Source organism: Phacochoerus africanus, chromosome 4, assembly GCF_016906955.1.
Source record: "Phacochoerus africanus isolate WHEZ1 chromosome 4, ROS_Pafr_v1, whole genome shotgun sequence".
Taxonomy (NCBI): Eukaryota; Metazoa; Chordata; class Mammalia; order Artiodactyla; family Suidae; genus Phacochoerus; species Phacochoerus africanus.
The window spans coordinates 151,142,828-151,160,262 of record NC_062547.1 but is presented as its reverse complement, the minus strand read 5'-3'; the positions used below and the strand labels follow the sequence as shown (position 1 = coordinate 151,160,262).

The window sequence follows — 17,435 nt, the reverse complement described above, 5'->3', positions numbered from 1 at the left end:
GGTAGTACGGGAACTCATCCGTCACCGCCGTCACGATGGTCTCCAGGAAGGCAAACTGGGGAGCGGGCGTCAGAGCTCTGCCCCAGCCGCACACGGACACACACGCTGATGACACACACCGCACGGGCGAATCCCACGGAGACGCGCACGATACGCAGCCACGCATCTCACACAGAGACACACGCGGACACCAGTGTCACGTGCACGCAGGGGCTCAGACACGCGCACGAGACACCCCCTGGCAAGCACCAGCTCACCTGGCTGTCCAGGCCGAGCGTGAGCAGCATGAAGAAGAAGAGAAAGGACCAGAAGGGCGAGAGGGGCAGCATGGTCATGGCCTGTGGGTAGACGACGAAGGCCAGGCCGGGGCCTGGGCCCAGGGCACCGGGTCAGCCTCCGGGGGTGCGAGGGCCCCCCCCCCCGCACACGCAGTCACTTACACGCCCCAGGGCACACCCGTTCGGCCAAACCCAGAGGCGTACACGCACTGCTCGCTTCCGACACTTTCTTAAGTCCCAGGACACAGGCCAGCACCTCATGGGCGCTGCAGAACCACAGGCTGATGGGACCAATGGATCCACCACAAGCACACGAGGGAGCACGAGACCCCAGGCGGGACCTCGTCTGAAGACGCTCCTGCACACAATCATTTGCACAAACAGTTCCAGGCACACACATCCTCCGGTCCACATCCTTGGGGCCCTTGCACGGGCGTCTCTACTCAGGATGTGACTCATCGGGACGCGCACGTTCCTAAGACGTGACCTCACAGAAAGCCACCTCCCTCCAGGCCCATGCTGACACACACTCATGCGCACACCCAGCCTTTTGCACGTGGACACCCAGACAGCAGCTAAGACAGGTGCGTCTGTGTGTGCACCACACCCACACCCCCTACCCCTCACCGCCTCGCTGGTCCAGCCCAGCCGCGCCGCCCCCGCCACCAGCGCCGGGCAGCCACATACCTGCTTTGGCCACTTGGTCCACGGGCACCCCCAGCTCCTGAGACATGTAGCCCAGCACGGAGAAGATGGCAAAACCGGCCAGGATGCTGGTGACGGCGTTGCCCAGAGTGACGATGAAGGTGTCCCTGGCGGGAGAGGTCCAGGCGCAGCCGCAGGCCGGCGTGAGCGGGTCCCGCCCCCATCCCCGAGGCCCCGCCCCGCTCGCCCCGCCCCCCGCCGGGGGTGGGGGCCGGGAGGCAGACTGACCTGTAGATGTTCTGGTGGAATGTGTTGTAGGAGGCAAAGGTGAGGAGCCCCCCGAAGCCCACGCCCAGGGAGTAGAAGATCTGAAGAGCGGCTTCTACCCACACCTGTCGGGGGCAGGGGCAGCCGGCACATCTGGCTGCGCGTCCAGAGGCCCAGGCGGCAGGTGCCGGGATGCTGCGCCGCGGAGCCCGGCACTTACACTGTGGGGCCCGGGCAAGTCCCCTCCCCGCCTGGGCCTCAGAGCCCCCATCTGGATCTAGACGGCGCTCCCTAAGCTTGGTCCGGTTCTGAGGGAATCGTCCGTAGATGCCCGCCGACAGCGAGCCCCCTGTTAACCCCTTTACTCCCTCCCTGGAGTCGGAGGGACCTGGGTTGGAGTCCCCGCTCCACCACTTGCTGGCTGTGGAGCTCAGGCAAAGCCACGCGACCTCTCTGGGCCTCTGGGCCCTCCTCTGTACCAGGGCACAGGAACAGCAGCCCCGCCCATGGGTGGCGGTAAGGACTGCTCACGAGCACACATGCTAAGTGCTGAGCAGCGGGGTCAGGGAGTCACCCATGAGCAAACAAGGGGGACAGCTGCCCCTCCCACTGTTTCCGTTATTATTACTAATGGCCCCTTGGGGGCTGGAGTCAGACAGATCTGGGCGGGAGCCCTGACCCTGCCAGTGCCCAGCCGGCTGACCTGAAGCTTGTCCCTAACTCTTTGGGGCTCGGTTTCTCCAGCTGGGAATTTTTTGGGAGAATCACCTCCAGCTCATGGGATGGTGAATCACACTCCGGGAAAAGACCCTCAGGGCCACGCGTGGTCGCTGGGGCGGGGGCTCTGCGCGTAGGGCTGCCTTCCCCCCACCCCGCCCTCCCCCACACCCGGCCTCCAGGCCTCACCTTGGAGGCCAACAGGTGGTGGAACTGGGGCGTGAGATAGAACTGGATGCCCTTCCAGGCCCCCGGGAGCGTGACTCCGCGGACCAGCAGCATGAGCAGGATGAGGTAGGGGAACGTGGCCGTGAAATACACCACCTGAGACACAGGGCGGAGGGGCCGCTTGTCCCCCGCTCCTCCCACAAACCCCGCTGACCAACTGCCCTTGCCCCGCCTCCGGGGAGCCCGAGCTGGGGACAGCCACCCTCCGTGAAGCCCCCCCCCCCCCCCGCCGCCGCCCCACAGCATCCCGTCAGCAAGGCGCTGTCCCACTTCCCAAGGCCGCCCCCGCCCCGCACCCTCTCCAGCTCCACTGCGCCCTGGTCCAGGTCACCCGCAAACCCAGCCTGCCTGGTCATCAGACATGGGACATGCCCACGCTCCCCTCCGCCCCCCCCCCGCCTGTCCCCCAACCCCCAGCCTCGCCCTCCCACAGACACCAAGTCTCAAGCTCCCCGCTGCCTTGGCTGGCGCTGCGATGACCCCCTCCTGGCTTTCTGACTGGACTCGCCGCTAGCTTTCTAGTCTTTGTGCCACTGGCCCTCTTCCTCGTGGGCAGCATCTCGGTGCTTCGCAGAGGGACCACGTCTAACTTATAAATAATCGAGGAAACCACTCAGAAGGCTTCCAGGTCCTTCTGAGGCTTATGGCCTTCCTGCCTCTCACAAGCTGAAGTCACTATCTGTGGCTTTGACCCCCCAGCACCTAGCTGGCCTTCTTCAGATAACAGCCAGCCTGTGCCACCTGGGGCTGACTCCATCCCCAGCTCCAGAGGCAGGCACGTGACCCAGGCCCAGCCAAGAACTCCTGTCCACAGTGACTGGTTCGGGGGTGGGACCAAGACCCAGTCTACCCACTGAGACTCCGTTCTAGGATTTCTGAAACTCGGGGCAAGGGGAACCCTTCATTAAGTCGGTGAGATACAAGCCTAGCCCTGCTAGGGGCAACCTCATGAAGCATGAAGCCCGAGAAGCATGCCAATCTAGAGGAAAGCACTGCTGAGAACCAAGAGAATGACATTCTGGTAACTCCAACTGAAGCCCTAGATCCAGCCGTGCCTGAAGCAGACGCTCTGGACCTCCCAGTTCAGTGTGACACCTGGGTTCTAGTCCTTGCATTTCGAAGGGCCCTGATTCATACCCATCCTCCAGGCATTCAACAAGCACGTGCTGCGCTTCTTCCAAGGGTCAAGCGCTGGGTAAGGGCACAACAAACTCCAACAACAGGCCCCCTGCCCTTGGCACACTTCTAGTCTTGAGAACCAGCCTAGCCACCATCCAGCCTCACTGCCACGCCTTCCTCCAGGCAGTGCCTGCCTCCCCGCCTCCCAGCTGAAGTCCATTCATCCTCTCAGGCTCAGTCCATGCCCCGCCTCCTCCAGGAAGCCCTCGCCCTTGCCGGCCTCTCAGGCCCCTGCTTCACCTTTCCCGAGGACTTCACGCCCTTGAGGATACAGAGAAACACGATGACCCAGGCGAGCAGCAGGCAGAGGCAGAGGTTCCAGCGGATCTGCCCCGGGCTGCCGATGCCCCGGCTGCCTTGGATGTGGAGGACGTAGCGGCTGTGGAGACAAGGTATGAGTGTCCTCTGGTCACAGACGTGGAGTAAAGCTGTGGCCAGCCTGCCAGGCTACATGCCCGTCTCGGTCTGCGTTCTCTCCGTCCTTCTCTGACCAGCTCTGCACCCAGGAGGTGGACCCCTACACACCCACCCCCAGGCAGCCTTCCTCTCCGGGCTCCATGGGGGACTGGCGAGTGGGAGGCCACGGCAGGAGATGGGACCGCGGGTTGCGGTGTTTGCATGTACACACGCTTATACACCACACGTGTGTGCTCACGTGTGCACACGCTCCATATGGGGTCCGGCTGTGGCTGCCTCTTCTGCAGCACAGCTCTGTGGGCAGCCCTCCCTCCGATGCCTCAAGTCCTGGTGCCAGGAACTCTGGGCGCTCCACTCCTCCCTGGCTCGGGGTGGGGTGGGGGGTGTGGGGGGTGCTGCCACGCCTCTGGCTGGTCCCCTTCCACGTGAAGTTCCTCCACTAGCCCCCTACAGGGAGGCCTTGCGAGAGGGCCATCTGCTTCCTGCCTGCTCCCCAACTGATGCAGTGGGCCAGTGGCATTGCCATGGAGGCCCCTGGCAGCTGCCAGTGACCGTGTCATGTTCTTTGGCTTTTCATCGCAGGCCTGCGCCCGTCCCTCCCCGGGTCAGACGTACCCCTCAGCAGGTGCAGGCACTTTGGATGGACAAACGGATGAACTGTGTGTCAGGAGTGTGGGTGGGAGAGCAAAACGTGTCCAGCCCCGGGGCTGGTTTTGGGGGGAACATCCCTAAGAGCAGCCTTTCACAGGTGAAGGGTTGGGGGACCTCATCTGTGTCCTCTGGCTAGAGAATGGTCCCTACCTGGGGACAAGGCTACTCGGGAATGCTGCGGTCCTGCCTCTGCCAGACAGCCCTGAGCCGCCGCTGGGCCTTGTTTTCTCAGCAGTCAAGTGGGGCTCTGGGGTGGGCCGGTGGGCGGCAAGGTCCTTCTGACGCCCGCCGTTCACCGGGTCGCGGTGTGCCTGGCACCGTGGCCAGGAGCTTACCGCCATACCTCGGTACCTGGCATGGCCGTGCCTTCCTCTGCCAGGCTTCTCCCTCCCGCCAGACGGACCCGAGTGCTCCCCACTCTCTAGGACCGTGGCCTCTACGAAGTGCGCCCCCCGCCAGTACTGTCGGTGCTCAATAAACGCTGATGGGGAGAACGACTGACGGACGACCTCCTACGAGAGGGGGACTCAGTCCCCCCGGGACAGAGGAGGAGACGAGGCGCCCCACGGCGACGCCTGCTGCTGCCCTTAGCATCAGCGCCGTCAGGTAGCACTTGTTGAGCACCGCATGTTCCCCGGGCCGGGCGGCACAGTCCACAGGCCTTCTTTCCTCTGATGCTCCTGCTGTTCAAATGTCCCGCCCTCGCCCAAGATAAAGCTCCGCAGCCAGATGCACTGGCCCAGGTCACACAGCTGCTCGGGGGAGTCCCCCGCCCCTAGCGCTGAGCTCGACCTTGCCTGGGGGCCCCGGCACCATCCCTGCCCTCGGACCCTCCCCGACGGCTGCGTGGCCGCGGGGGCCCGACCTCCAGTACTCCTCGCTGGGGCTCACGGTGATGCTGAGGTTGAGGGCCAGGGCCCCGTTGCCATCCTTGGAGCCGCGGTGCTCCCGGCAGAGGGCCGTGTTCCACCAGTTGCCGCAGTGCTCCCAGGGCAGGCTGCTGGCGAGGGAGGCCAGGAGGTAGAAGAGCACGTAGGCGATGATCATGTTGTAGTAGACGGCCACCAGCCCCACGATGAGCAGCATGGCCGCGCCGGCGCCTGCGCAGAGGGGCTGCCCTCAGGCCGGGAGCGGCCCCGCTCCGGGGTCCCCTCCCTCTCGGCCGGAGAGCAGGGCGGGCGCCCCCCCCCCAAGGCCGCATCCTCACCTTTGAAGAGGGGGCTGATCTTCCAGACGGCCAGCGGCCCCAGGCTGGAGAACTGGCCCAGGGAGAGCTCGAGGAAGAAGAGGGGGATCCCGCAGACGGCCAGCATGAAGAAGTAGGGCACGAGGAAGGCGCCTGCCAGGAGGAGGGGGTCAGGCCCCGGCAGCCCGGCTCGGGTGGCCTTGGCCCGGGCCCCGCAGGACCATCCTGTCAGGCCAGGAGGCCACCGAGGGCCAAGGGGTCAGGCCAGGGGAGGGGGGGGGCTCCCTCACGTCCACGGCCCCAGGGCCCAGACCAGGGCCGGGCTCAGCACAGACACCGCGACCGAGTGGACGAATGAACGGAGGAAGAAGAGAATGCCTGCCCAAGAGAGGGCAAACCCTCGGGGGGGGAACGGACGCCCTTGGGAGCCGGGCTCCAGGTTACCTGCCCCTCCCCCGGCGCCCTCCGGAAGCTGTGGCTGCCGCCTGCCGTCTCGCGGGCCCAGCATCCCGTCCCCTTGTCTTCTCTTATCGGCCGCCAGCCCCCTTACGGCACTGCCCACCCGTGTCGGGCTCTGGAGGGGCTGCCGGTCCCACCAGCCAGCCCCTGCCCACCTCCTCCTGGGCACACGTCCCAAGCCAGGCTGGTGAGACACCTGCCCCACGATGCTCGACAGGCTCCTTCAGAGAGAGCAGCTCTGGGGAGGAGGTCAGTCCGCAATCGTCCGCGGCCTCCCTGGACCCGCCTGCAAGGAGGGAGCGGGGCCCCCGGGGGGACGAGATCCGGCCCCGAGAGAGAAAAAGCATCGGGAACCAGGGAGAGGAGGGCAGAGAAGTGCGGCAGCCGTGGCTTCCTGCTCATCCCAGTTCATCTCATTCTCTCCTGGCTTCATCCTGTTTTACTTGGATGTCGTGTCCCTGCCAAAATCTGCATTTCTGGCAGGAGTTGGGGAGAGACGGGAGGAGACCCAGGAGCAGGGCGAGCGCAGGGCTGGAGACGCGAGTCTGGCTGGCTCTGGAGAAGCGAGCACAGGGCTGGCGGGCTGGGTCACCACCCGGGACCTGGGGCCGGGAACCTGGCCTCTCCACGCCCCTCTGCCTCAGCAAGACCCAGCCAGGCACTTGTCATCAGGCCGAATGGGACAGAGGTGGAGAGAGCACCGGGCAAGGGCCGGGCAGGTGCTAAGTGTTAAGGCACCTGGAACGGCCGGCACGTGACGGAGGAGGGGGCGGGGGAGGGAACTCGAGGGGGAGGAGAGGCTGTGTGCAGCCTGAGTGGAAGGAGCCGAGGGAGGAAGTTACATGGAAGATTCCAGAGCGGGAATGACGGCTCGGGGGAGCTTCTGGAAGAGGTGAGGGGGGGCGGTGGGACTACCGAGAGCGCGGGGACCACCGACAAGAACGTACGGCCCCTCAGCACGGAGCAGAGGCAGCCCCTCTGCCGGTCGCAGGGCCCAGGAGGTGCCACAGCTCCTGGAGAGGATGCATGTTGAGGACCAGGGGACAAGGGCCTGGGCCACGGGAAGGGACGAGGCAGGCCGAGTGCCCTCCTTCGAGCCCCATGTCACCACTTTCAACTAATGCAGCCAGGGGCACATAGGAGGCGGCGGCCAGGGCCACACGAAAGCTCAGCCCGCCCCCGCCTTGGCCCACGGGCCCAGACGGCCCAGAGCAGGGCAGCAGGCGCCCACCTCCTCCGTTGGTGTAGGCCCGGTACGGGAAACGCCAGACATTGCCCAGGCCCACGCAGTAGCCGATGCAGGACAGCAGGAAGTCCAGCTTGCCCGTCCAGTTGCCCCGGTCTGCGGCGAAGTCCACGTCCAGGTCGACGTCGCCCTGGTCACTGGGGGTCAGCAGGTCTGGGGTGATGGGCTGCCGGGACGAGAGACCAAGGGGTGAGGGGAAGAGGAGGCCAGGCCGGAGCTGGGGCCCCCACCCCCCAAAGACAAAACAAGCGTATGGCGTCAAACAGGGCTAAATGCAAACAGCTGTGATGCTTCAGAGAGTCACCTGCTGTCACCTGGGCTGACAGGTGAAGAGGCAGGAGCTTGTCAAGATCTCAGGTGACGGCGGACTCAGGAGACAGCGGGCGGCCCGGGCGCTAAGAAAGCGCCTTGATCTCGGTCGGGCTGCCGCAGAGGTCAAATCAAGGGATGGTCCTATTTTGCTTTTTTTTTGTTTTGCTTTTTTAGGGCCACCCTGGTGGCATAGGGAAGTTCCCAGGCTGGGGGTCACATTGGAGCAACAGCTGCCGGCCAACACCACAGCCACAGCCACAGCCACGCGGGATCCGAGCCGCGTCTGCGACCCACACCACAGCTCATGGCAACGCCGGATCCTTAACCCACCATGGGAGGCCAGGGTTCAAACTCACATCCTCATGGACACCCGTTGGGTTCTTCACCCGCTGAGCCACGACGGAACCCCAGGGATGGCTGCTGGTATCGATGACGGTCTCGAGGGCCCTTCCAGTGCACCAAGCGCCCCCTCTGCGCCCACCGCCCCACGCGCCTCCCTCCCACTGCCGGATCCACTCCCAAAGGGTGCCTAAGCGCTCGCGCTCCCCTCGGGGAGACTGAGGCTCAAAGCGCTATCCCGACGCACCCGTAGCTTTTTTTTTTTTTTTTTTCCCATAAGACTGATCACTGGGAGAAGGCAGTTTCCCGCCCGGAGCGTCCTGATCCCAAAGCCCAGGGCTTCGACCACCAGGGCTGCAGTTCCACCACTCCTTTCTGGGGACCATCTTTTAAGAGACACAGGCAGTTTGAAGCAGGTGCACAGCGCGGGTGGCCAGACCAGAGGGGGCTTAGGAATGGCGGTTACAGGACGAGAGGAAGAAGCTGGGCTCTTAGCACAGAAAGAAGGGGACGTGGAGGGTGCGTGGGCCCCGGGCTTAGCTTCAGGTCATTTGGCGCAAGGAGGCCTCCTGAGGACGGCGCGTTTGAGTTCACAACACGAAAGAGGCCACCAACGCCCGGATTGCTGTCCCAGAGAGTCGTGGTCTTCCGGTCCCTGGAGGAGCGATGCGTGGGGGGGATGGAGCCCGTGGTCCCCAAGGCCCCCTCTCATGACTTAAGGCGGGGGGGACGGCCCCTGGGTGATCTCCCTTCAGGCTGGGGCCAGAGCTGGGAGCCCGTCCAGCTGCTTGGAGATGCAAGTTAGGCGTCCACGAGCTGTCGGGCCTCAGGGCCCAGAAGGGAGTCCAAAGCCACCGGGGTGACTGTGGGAAATTCAGACAACTGTTCCGGGAGTGACTCCAGGAATAGGGCAGCAGAGGGGGTGGCTGTGCCTTTCCTGCTGGCCCCTGAAAGCCACGTCGCACGGCGGAGGGCTCTTTACCAAATAACGTTCATGCTTTTCAGAGAGAAGAAGGAACAGGCCTGCTTCCTGCCGAGGGACGGCGTGGGGAAGCAGCGATTCTGAGGGACAGCGAGTCAGGAGACGGTGAGGTGCACCCCAGGCCTGTTCCAATTCACTGCGCGGTTTTAGGAAAGACTCTTCGGAGCCTTGCTTGCCCCAACTGGACACTGAAGGACTGCCTAGAGCACGGGTTTGCAAAAACACACCCCTTGCAATGTTCGTAGGTGTTTGGTGGAACAAAGGAGCCTTGAATCAAAAAAGTTTGGGAAAAGCTGGGTTATCACCAGCTAAAACAGGTTTCTTTGCTGCAGGACTTCTCAGATCCTTTAATGAACCACCATGCACTGTGACTCTCCCAACAGGGACGAGAACAGTCGTCTCTAGTTCTGTTTACAAAGAGGTTTTCCGGGAGCTGGCGCGCCGGGATGGGCACAGTGGGTGGACACGCAGGTCCGGATGATCTTGAGCTAAGAGTCTCCAGGCTCTGGTGTTCCGTGAGGCAAGCTTCCCCCAGACGCCTTCACCGCAGCGGCCGAGAACTGGATCAGGGCTGAGCACAGAGACGCAACACGGAGCCACCACGCACGTGTTTTAACCTCTGAGGTTGCCCTTGCTGGCACCAGCCCAAGTAGGTAACTACACACGAATCAGGTGGGGACAGAGAGCAAACTTCTCTGGGACGTTTCTGTCCGAGCGTGAAGTGTCACGTGTCACGGGACGGGCAGTGTCTTCGGGCTGTGCTGACAGGGTTGGGCCAGTGCGCTCGGGGGCAGAAATGTAACAGCATGGGGTTGACTCTTGGTGACAACGACAACCATGGTGGGGATCCTGCCCGAGGTGGTGGTGACGGGGCAGCCTGGCATGATCACGAGCGGCGGTGACAGTGACCAAGAGCGTGAAAGAGCTGCTTTTCCAGTAAGTGGGCTCCCAGGGTTGAAACAAGCACGTGGCTGGCGGTGCTTCTGCTGTGATCCCAGACGGGCTGGGGTGAGGGCGGCAGCTCCCAGACCCGTCGAAACCCACCCCTTCCCTCGGGTGCCCCTTTGCCAAGGCTCCCTCTCTAGCTGGGTGAACTTCAGCCCTCTGGAGCCACTGCCTCCCAGGGGAACTCTGAGAGGGAGGTGGGAGCAGCCCGTTGACACTGGCCCCCGGTATTGGGTGGGGAGGCAGGCCTCTCACCCTCTGACACCACCCCCCCAGCCGGTTCAGGCCAGCTGGCAGGGGGGCCCAATAATGAGGTTCCTCTGATCCCTCCGAGAAGCTGCTGCCCTTTTTCTGTGCACAGAGCGGTCCTGGCTCTCTGTTTCCATGGCGACAAGAGTTCCAAGAGCAGGATGCTGCCAGCTCTTCCGTTCCCCTCCTCCCCCAATCAGAGAGAAGCCTCCTCCTGCTCTGGGGACAAGGCAGGGGTCCTCCAAAGCTGAGCCAATCCAAAGCCCACCTGGAGCCCCCAACCCCGCCCCCCACCTCCTGAGTAAATCCCAGGAGGCTGGCACGGAGAGGATGAAATGAATGGAGAGACACAGGAAAGCTGCCAAGTCACCGGGGCAGGCTTGGAAGCTTAATGAGGTGCTTCGCACTTGTGCCCGAGGGTGAGGCTCGACACCCCAATCCCTACGCCACACCCAGAGTCACGGGAACGCACCCCCTTTCAGGGCGCAGCAGGTGCGGGTCCCAGCAGCAACACGGCTGGGAGAGGTAGGATGCCCAAGCCCAAGCTCTCGTACCTTCTTCAGGATGAGAGAGACAATTGGAATCGAGTCTGATTTGATCATTGTGCAGGTGACAAAGGTGACTTTCAGAGAGGGAAGGGGACAGCCCAAGGTCAAACAGGGCAGAGCCAAACCGGGGCTCAGACCCCGATGCCCAGTCCCATGCTCGTCTCTGAACAATGCTGCTCCTTTGCCGTACCCGGGTCTTTCTCACCTCCTGCCCCCTCTCCTACAGCCCAAGGGAGGGGACCCTGAGGCCAGGGGGCCCCATCCCTGCCCTGTTGGTCCTCGGTGGCTCAGCCCACCTTCAGGAAAGCAGTAAGCCGTACCCCTCTGGGCCTCAGTTTCTCTGTCTATAAATTGGGGATAATGAGACCTAGGCCCCAGGATGGTTGGACAATGACAAGAGGCAGCCCATGGCCATTTGCATAATGAGAGGCCTGTGCCCCTGAGGGGCGGGGGCTCTTGTGGGAAGGGACAGGACAGAGGAGAAAGTAAAGCGGAAGAGAACAGGGGCCAGACTCAAGAAGACCCAAAAGACCCACACATGACTGCAGGTCACTCATGTCAGCGAATAAAAAGGACCCACTTATCTCAGCTGCCCAAGGGCAGAGCTTGAGTGAGTGTGGGTTGGGGCTGGAGGGGGCGGGGGCCTCTGGGGGGAGGGACGGCCAACACCACCAGCCGCTGTTTGTTCAGGGCACCCCCCCCCCCCCCCCCCCCCCGACAATGAGGCTGCCGCCCTGAGGATGGGCAGGCCATGGTCTGGGTTAGAGAATGGACTTGCCCACTCACAGGGTACATGGCATCTGCAGAAACAGCACCCAGGCGTTCTGACTCCTTGGTTTAGACTTTTAAGGCAAAGGCTGGAAGACTTCTCCCAAGAATCTCCCTCTCCCGGCACAGGCAACTTCCTGAGAGGTCCAGTCCCACAGGCCAGACATGTGGAGGGGCCGAGGTCTGCCCCCCGCCCCCGCGCGCTTCGGGAACACAGACTCGGCCTCCTGTCCTACCAGCTCTACCCCTGCCCCTGGGATCTCCCATTTCCTCCCTTCTTGCCTTTGCCCTCTTTGTGCCCCGCCGCTGCCTGGGGGCCTTAGCCGGGAAGCCAAGCCAGGAGAAAGAAAGGGCGGGGCGAAGCAGGTGTTGGGGGTGGGGGGTGGGGAAGCGCGGTCAGGAAACCAGGGCACTCTGCTGGCTGGCAGAGGTCGCGTCCAGTGCCGCGGGCACGGATGAGGACCTGGTCCAAGCCCACACCCGCAGCAGGCCCCCGCAAGGCTGTCTTGGCTCTCAAAGTGGCCGCGGGGAGCGGGAAGGGGCAGGTGCCTGGCCCCAGCGCCCCTACCTGGCATCTCCTGCGGCGCCGGACACCTGTTCGCAGAACCTGCCCAGAGAACCTGGGTCCCCATCACCCTGCGTCCCGCCCCCACGTGGAAGGCCCCCACGACCCGCGTGGCCGAGACCCCGCCCCTCCCTGCCAGCTGCGGTCCCCCAAGCCCCAAGCCCGAGCCCGAGCCGGGCAGACTAGGGGAGCCCTCCAATCCTCTAAGGGGGCTGGAAGGCGGGCAGCCGCCGCACCCCGCCCTCGGGGCCCCCGCCCTCGTGCCCCACCTTGCGGAGGTGAGCTCCCTGGAGCTTCTTCATCTTGGAGGGCGGGCTGCAGGCGCCTCCCGGCTGGGCTTTTCCTGAGCGCAGAGAGAGAGCGGGGATGCGGCTGCCGGCGACTCCCGCGCACCGGCTGGGGGGCCGCGGGCGCAGGCGCTGCCGCCTTCCGTCGGCGGCGGGAGTGGGGCGCGGGCCGGGCGCTGCGAACGCCCTGCCTCTCCCTGCGCAGCGCCCCAGGCTGGGTGGGGGTGCACGGCTGCGCCCGCCTAGACGCCCAGACAGACCGGCTGACGGACTGAGAGGGCGGGGGGGGGGGACGCCCCCGCACGCAGAGCTGCCGATTGGAGGGGCCGGAGCGCGTGGGGAGGGGGGGGGGGGTCCGCGCCGGAAACCCTCAGAGATCTAGAGGCCTCCGCCACCGTCTCCTGCGTGACCTTGGGCAAGTCACCTGCCCCCTGTGGGCCTCCCTTTCCCCAGCTGGGCAGTGAGGGAGCCGGCCATGCACGTGGGCCCTCACAGCCCTGCCTTGGGTTCCGGCACCCGGGTGGCCCCTCTTTGCTGTGTGACTCCGCCCACATTTCATTTCCGAACCCCTCTGTGCTGCGGCTTCTGTATCTGGAAAATGGGGGCACGTATCTTAACCGCCCTTTCAAGGACGGGAGGAATCCAGGAAGATTGTGCAGAGAAAAGATTCAGCACAGGGCCTGGCATGTGCTAGGGACTCAGTTAATGGGTCCATGGGTCACTGTGGGTGGTCCACTCCTGCCACCAAATGAACAGCCACTCTCCAGGCATTTATTCAATCATCCAACCAACCAGTGTTTAAGGAGCGCCCAGCGTGTGCCAGAGCCTGGGCTAGGTCTTAGTTCCTCAACACAGGGACCCAGAGAAGATGTGATGAAACTAACGCACAGAGAGGGTAAGTTTTTGGCCCAAGGTCACAGAGCTAGGAGGGACACCAGTGATGGAGGCCGGCCTGATGCGCATCCCAGGCTATGAGGGGTGCAGACCAAGCCTCTTTTCCTTGGGATGAAAGCAAAGCCCAGAAGTCTGGGTGAGGGGAAGGGACAGGGCAGATGCCGCCGAGCTAGCGGGACAGGACGTGACAGCGCACGAGCACCCGGGCTCCTTTCTACCAGCACAACGGCCTTGGTGTGATTTCGCATCCGGCAAACGGGCCACCGGCCAGTGTGGGCCCGGCTGAGCCCATGCAGTGTTGAGAGGCTCCACTGAGCCCACGCTAGGCTGGGAACTATTAGCCAGAGTGATCGTATGCGTTGGTTTGTGGAACATGCGAGCAGACCTGGCGTATCCATCACCAGTCCTGCTCCTTTCCCTCTCAAAAGGGTCCCAGTTCAGACACTCACGGGGTCGCCGGACCAGCAGCCGACACTGGGAAGCCTTTGGGGAGAGTGAGGTTAGGTGTCAGCTGCCTCTCCCATCCCTGCAGCAGGAGGCAGGAAGGGTTTCAGTCGGAGCCTAGGCTTGGCTAAAGGGCCTGGCCAGGTCCCAGGCCCCCCCCCCCCCCGCCCCCCGCTCCCCGCTCCCCAGGCCCCACCTAGCTGCTCCTTCCCTTAAGCCTGGCCTCCTGGGCCAGGCAGGGGCTTTCAGATCCAAGAGGGAGGAGCCCCTTGGCCTTGAACGTGGAGGGAAGAGGCATCCACTGCGCCCTTCCTTGTGCATCGCATGAGCTCACATCCAGCATCGAAAGTTTATTTTATTTTTTTTTGTCTTTTTAGCTATTTCTTGGTCCGCTCCCGCAGCATATGGAGGTTCCCAGTCTAGGGATCCGAGCCTCGTCTGCAACCTACACGACAGCTCACGGCAACGCCGGATCATTAACCCACGGAGCAAGGGCAGGGACCGAACCCGCAACCTCAGGGTTCCTAGTCGGATTCGTTAACCACCGCGCCACGATGGGAACTCCGAAAGTTTAGTTCTCTGCAACTGCCTGGAAAGACAGGTCTGTGATTCCCATTGGACCCGAGGACATTGTCTGGCAGAGTGAAGTTGTGTGCCCGACATGGTGTGGGCTCTCCGGCTTGGAGATCAAGCCACAGGGCCATGGGCGGGGCCTGGGGAGAGGCCTAACCAGGCAGGACCCACCCCTCCCTGCCAGTGGCTGTCCCCACCCCTCTTCCAGGGCCCAAGGCAGCTTTGCTGAGCCACTCACTCCCATTGGCTGGGAGGGTTTAGCAGATGCTGCGGAGGCCTGGAGAGCCAGGGCAGCGGGGAGCAGGGCTCAGGAGCCCTGAGGCCTGGCCTGGGGAGGGGCGGGGACAGCGCTGGGACTTCAGCCTTTCTCGAACAAACATGTCATGTCACGGGGTGCCCGCTGAACTCAGCAGCAGGCACTGGGGCTGAGACTGCAAATGGGTCTCTGCCGTGCCTCTCAGATGGGGAAACTGAGGCCAGAGGAGGCAGAACTTGCAAAGTCACTCTGTGAAATGGAGGCGGGGTGAAGCCTGGGATCCAGGAGTCTGATCCTACCCAGGCTCTGCCATCCTCTCCGCCATCAGCACGGCCCTCGTTGGACTGGTCTGTGTCTGGTTTTTAGAAGACGCTGTCCACGTGAATCCGTGTCCCTCCGAGTCCCCAGTTTTCTGATCACACACTTGGCAATTGCTGATTCCCCCATCCTCTCGCCCCCGTCCCGGAGGAAGCCGGGGTACCACTTGGCAAAAGAACTGCTCAGGAACCCAAACCCAAACCCAGTAAATCCTCAGTCTATCTCCCCACCCCATTGCCTGTTCCCTTCATTTCTCCTGGTTTTATGTTAAACCAGGAGTGAAATGGGGATGGGTGCTGACTTAAAGAAAATGTGAGATGAAAATGTACTTCCTTTTATTATGTACGGAGATATTTTTAAATGCATATAAATAAACATTTTTAATTTGCTAAACGTTCAGACAGTATTGCTGAAGAGCCTGTGTTTTGCTCCACCCGCCAGTGGCTGGGAAGGGAGCGGCTCCAGACTGCGAGTCCATCTGGTGATTCAGAGAAAGCGGTTCTGGAGCAGCCGTGTTGCGACAGGCCTGCCCTCCCAGGCCGCCCTGACCCTGTCCCCGTTCTGCTCCCAGGGTCTGCGTCCCTCTGGCTGGGCCGCCTGTCCCCTCGGAGCCAGGCCGGTTCCCTTGCTGGATGCCTCCTCGTAAGGACAAGTCAGTCCCAACCTCGAGTCCCTCCCCGGTCTTGAGCTGGGCCCTCTCCGCTCGGCCCACACCAGCCTCCTGGCAAAAGCGGCAGCGTCCCCTCCACAACTCTGGCCCTCAGCGTGGCATTAGGGGAACGCAGTAGGGATATGCTGAAGGCCATGGCCAGGCCCCGGGGTCTTCCGCCGCCACCAGGCCGGGCCTCACTTCCCCCGGGGTGCCCTTCCTCCAGCACCAGCACGGGGCCTGCCACTCAGCAGGGGGAAGCACAGACGCGCTGTCAGAGCACAAGCAGCCTCGGGACTCCTCTCAGCCCTGGGGTGGCTGCAGGGACTGGCAGGAGCCATTAGAACGTCCCCCACCTCTGGCGGGGCGCGCTGCGTGACCCCGAGGCCGCCCAGGCCCCGCTGGGAAGTTGTCTTAGAGAAAAGACTCCTTCCCATGGAGTCAACACCAATTGACAGGGGAGAGCCGACCCAACCCGGCCCGCCCACTCCCCCGACCGCCCTGGGGCAGCAGCCGCAGCTCAGCCAGCCTCCCAGGCCTGGCCGCTGACCTCCTGCTGGGCGGTGGTCTTCCTGAGGCTGGGGACAGGCCCCTCCTGCCTCAGACCTTCCCAGCCTCCATCTGTCCTCGGCGCTGGTGGCGGGGGTAGGGAAGACGACGGTCAGGCCTGCCAGCATCCCACGCCAGGCTGCAGCCGCCCCGTGAGCAGGTGGCTGAAGCACGCTCGAGGATCCGGACTGCACGCTGGGCCCGGTGCTAAACACAGCTCTGAGGTAGGTGCCAGTATTTTATTTCCACTTGACAAACAGGGAGAATGAGGCTCGGGGAAGCTAAGTCGCTTGCCTGAAGTCTCACAGCTTGCAAGTCGCCAAGCCTGCGTCCAGGCCATGTGACACCACTGAGTCACAGCTGAGGCTGGCCCTCCAGCCCACAGCACCCCCGACTCCGGGACTGAACAGGGTGCTGGTAGCTGCTCGTAGGGGGCTCCCGGGTCGTGAAGCATTGGGGAACGGGGGATTAAAGAAAATTCACGGGATTTCTTTGCTGTGGGATTTGCCAGAGCCTTCGATGTGTTCAAGCACCACTGAGACTCTTCTAGGAGGGTTGAGTCGGCAGGACTTCCCACACTTACTTGACCTCAGCCGTTTCTTCCTGGCAAACAAGCTCCCCAGCTTTACCTACGGGGAAGTGAGGCTCAGAGAGGGGAAGCCATTACCCCGGGGTCACACAGCCCATGTTTCTGAAGGTCAGAAAACTATATCCACTTGCTGCCAGCCACCGGGCCACCAACCCTGCCTCTGCCCCAGGAACCCTGGTCCTTCCCCGTGGTGGCCACGCCTCAGGTGGCCACGCTCCTTGGTGGAGCCACGCCATCTCCCAGGCCACCAGCAGGAGGAGAGAGAGAGGCGCCTCTGCTTCTCGGGGCCGGTGTGGCCACCGGATCCACCCCGCACACCGGGGTCCTGTGCCCTGGGAGCAAAGGGCGGGCAGGCGGGCTGCACACACTTTTTATGGCTGGGCCACCTCCCAGAACAGTAAACAGAGGGCAGGCAGCTGGCACCAGAGCCCCCTAGGGAGCAAGGCCCCAGGGAGCTGACCCCGGCCCACTTCGGGAAGGGAGCAGTTTTTCTTCGAAATTTAAAAAAATTGCACTGAAGATCATACTGCTATAATCTTTTTTGTTTTTTTCCTTTTTAGAGCCGCACCCACGGCATTTGGAAGTTCCCAGGCCAGGGGTTGACTTAGAGCTTCAGCTGCCGGCCTGCACCACAGCCAGAGCAACGCAGGATCCGAGCCGCGTCTGTGACCTACGCTGCAGCTTGCGGCAATGCCGGATCCTCAACCCACTGAGCAAGGCCGGGGATCAAACCCGCGTCCTCATGGACGCTGGTCAGGTTCTTACCCCTGAGTCCCTCGTAAGCTTTTCTATCATTCCTCTTTCTTGGCCCCACAGCACCCGCGAGTCCTTTAAGCCTCCGTTCAAGCATCACCTCCTCCAGGAAGCCTTCCAGACCTCAAGGATGAGCTGGGAG

General features: G+C 63.2%; 1 protein-coding gene and 1 long non-coding RNA gene across 4 annotated transcripts in view; one reads left to right on the top strand and one right to left on the bottom strand.

Moving 5' to 3' along the window:
- Positions 1-11,253, top strand: part of LOC125126533 (uncharacterized) — an 18,285-nt gene extending 7,032 nt beyond the window's left edge. For 2 of the 3 annotated variants that reach the window (XR_007134661.1, XR_007134663.1), the window contains exon 4: positions 8,930-11,253. This is a non-coding gene — a long non-coding RNA (uncharacterized LOC125126533). Of the gene's footprint in view, positions 1-1,241; positions 3,765-8,929 lie in introns of those variants that run through there. The other variant, XR_007134662.1, reaches the window with a different exon arrangement.
- The window catches only part of SLC6A7 (solute carrier family 6 member 7), a 19,121-nt gene extending 6,611 nt beyond the window's left edge, over positions 1-12,510 (bottom strand). Inside the window, exons 1-10 of the mRNA XM_047779047.1 lie at positions 12,251-12,510; positions 7,259-7,439; positions 5,590-5,721; positions 5,248-5,482; positions 3,555-3,693; positions 2,097-2,231; positions 1,212-1,315; positions 966-1,090; positions 258-370; positions 1-55 (exon numbers count right to left, since the gene is read on the bottom strand). The exon at positions 1-55 is cut by the window's left edge and continues 77 nt beyond it. Coding sequence (XP_047635003.1) covers positions 1-55; positions 258-370; positions 966-1,090; positions 1,212-1,315; positions 2,097-2,231; positions 3,555-3,693; positions 5,248-5,482; positions 5,590-5,721; positions 7,259-7,439; positions 12,251-12,283 — 1,252 coding nt within the window. The 5' untranslated portion in view covers positions 12,284-12,510. The remainder of the gene's footprint in view (positions 56-257; positions 371-965; positions 1,091-1,211; positions 1,316-2,096; positions 2,232-3,554; positions 3,694-5,247; positions 5,483-5,589; positions 5,722-7,258; positions 7,440-12,250) is intronic.
- Between the last annotated feature and the right edge of the window lie 4,925 nt (positions 12,511-17,435).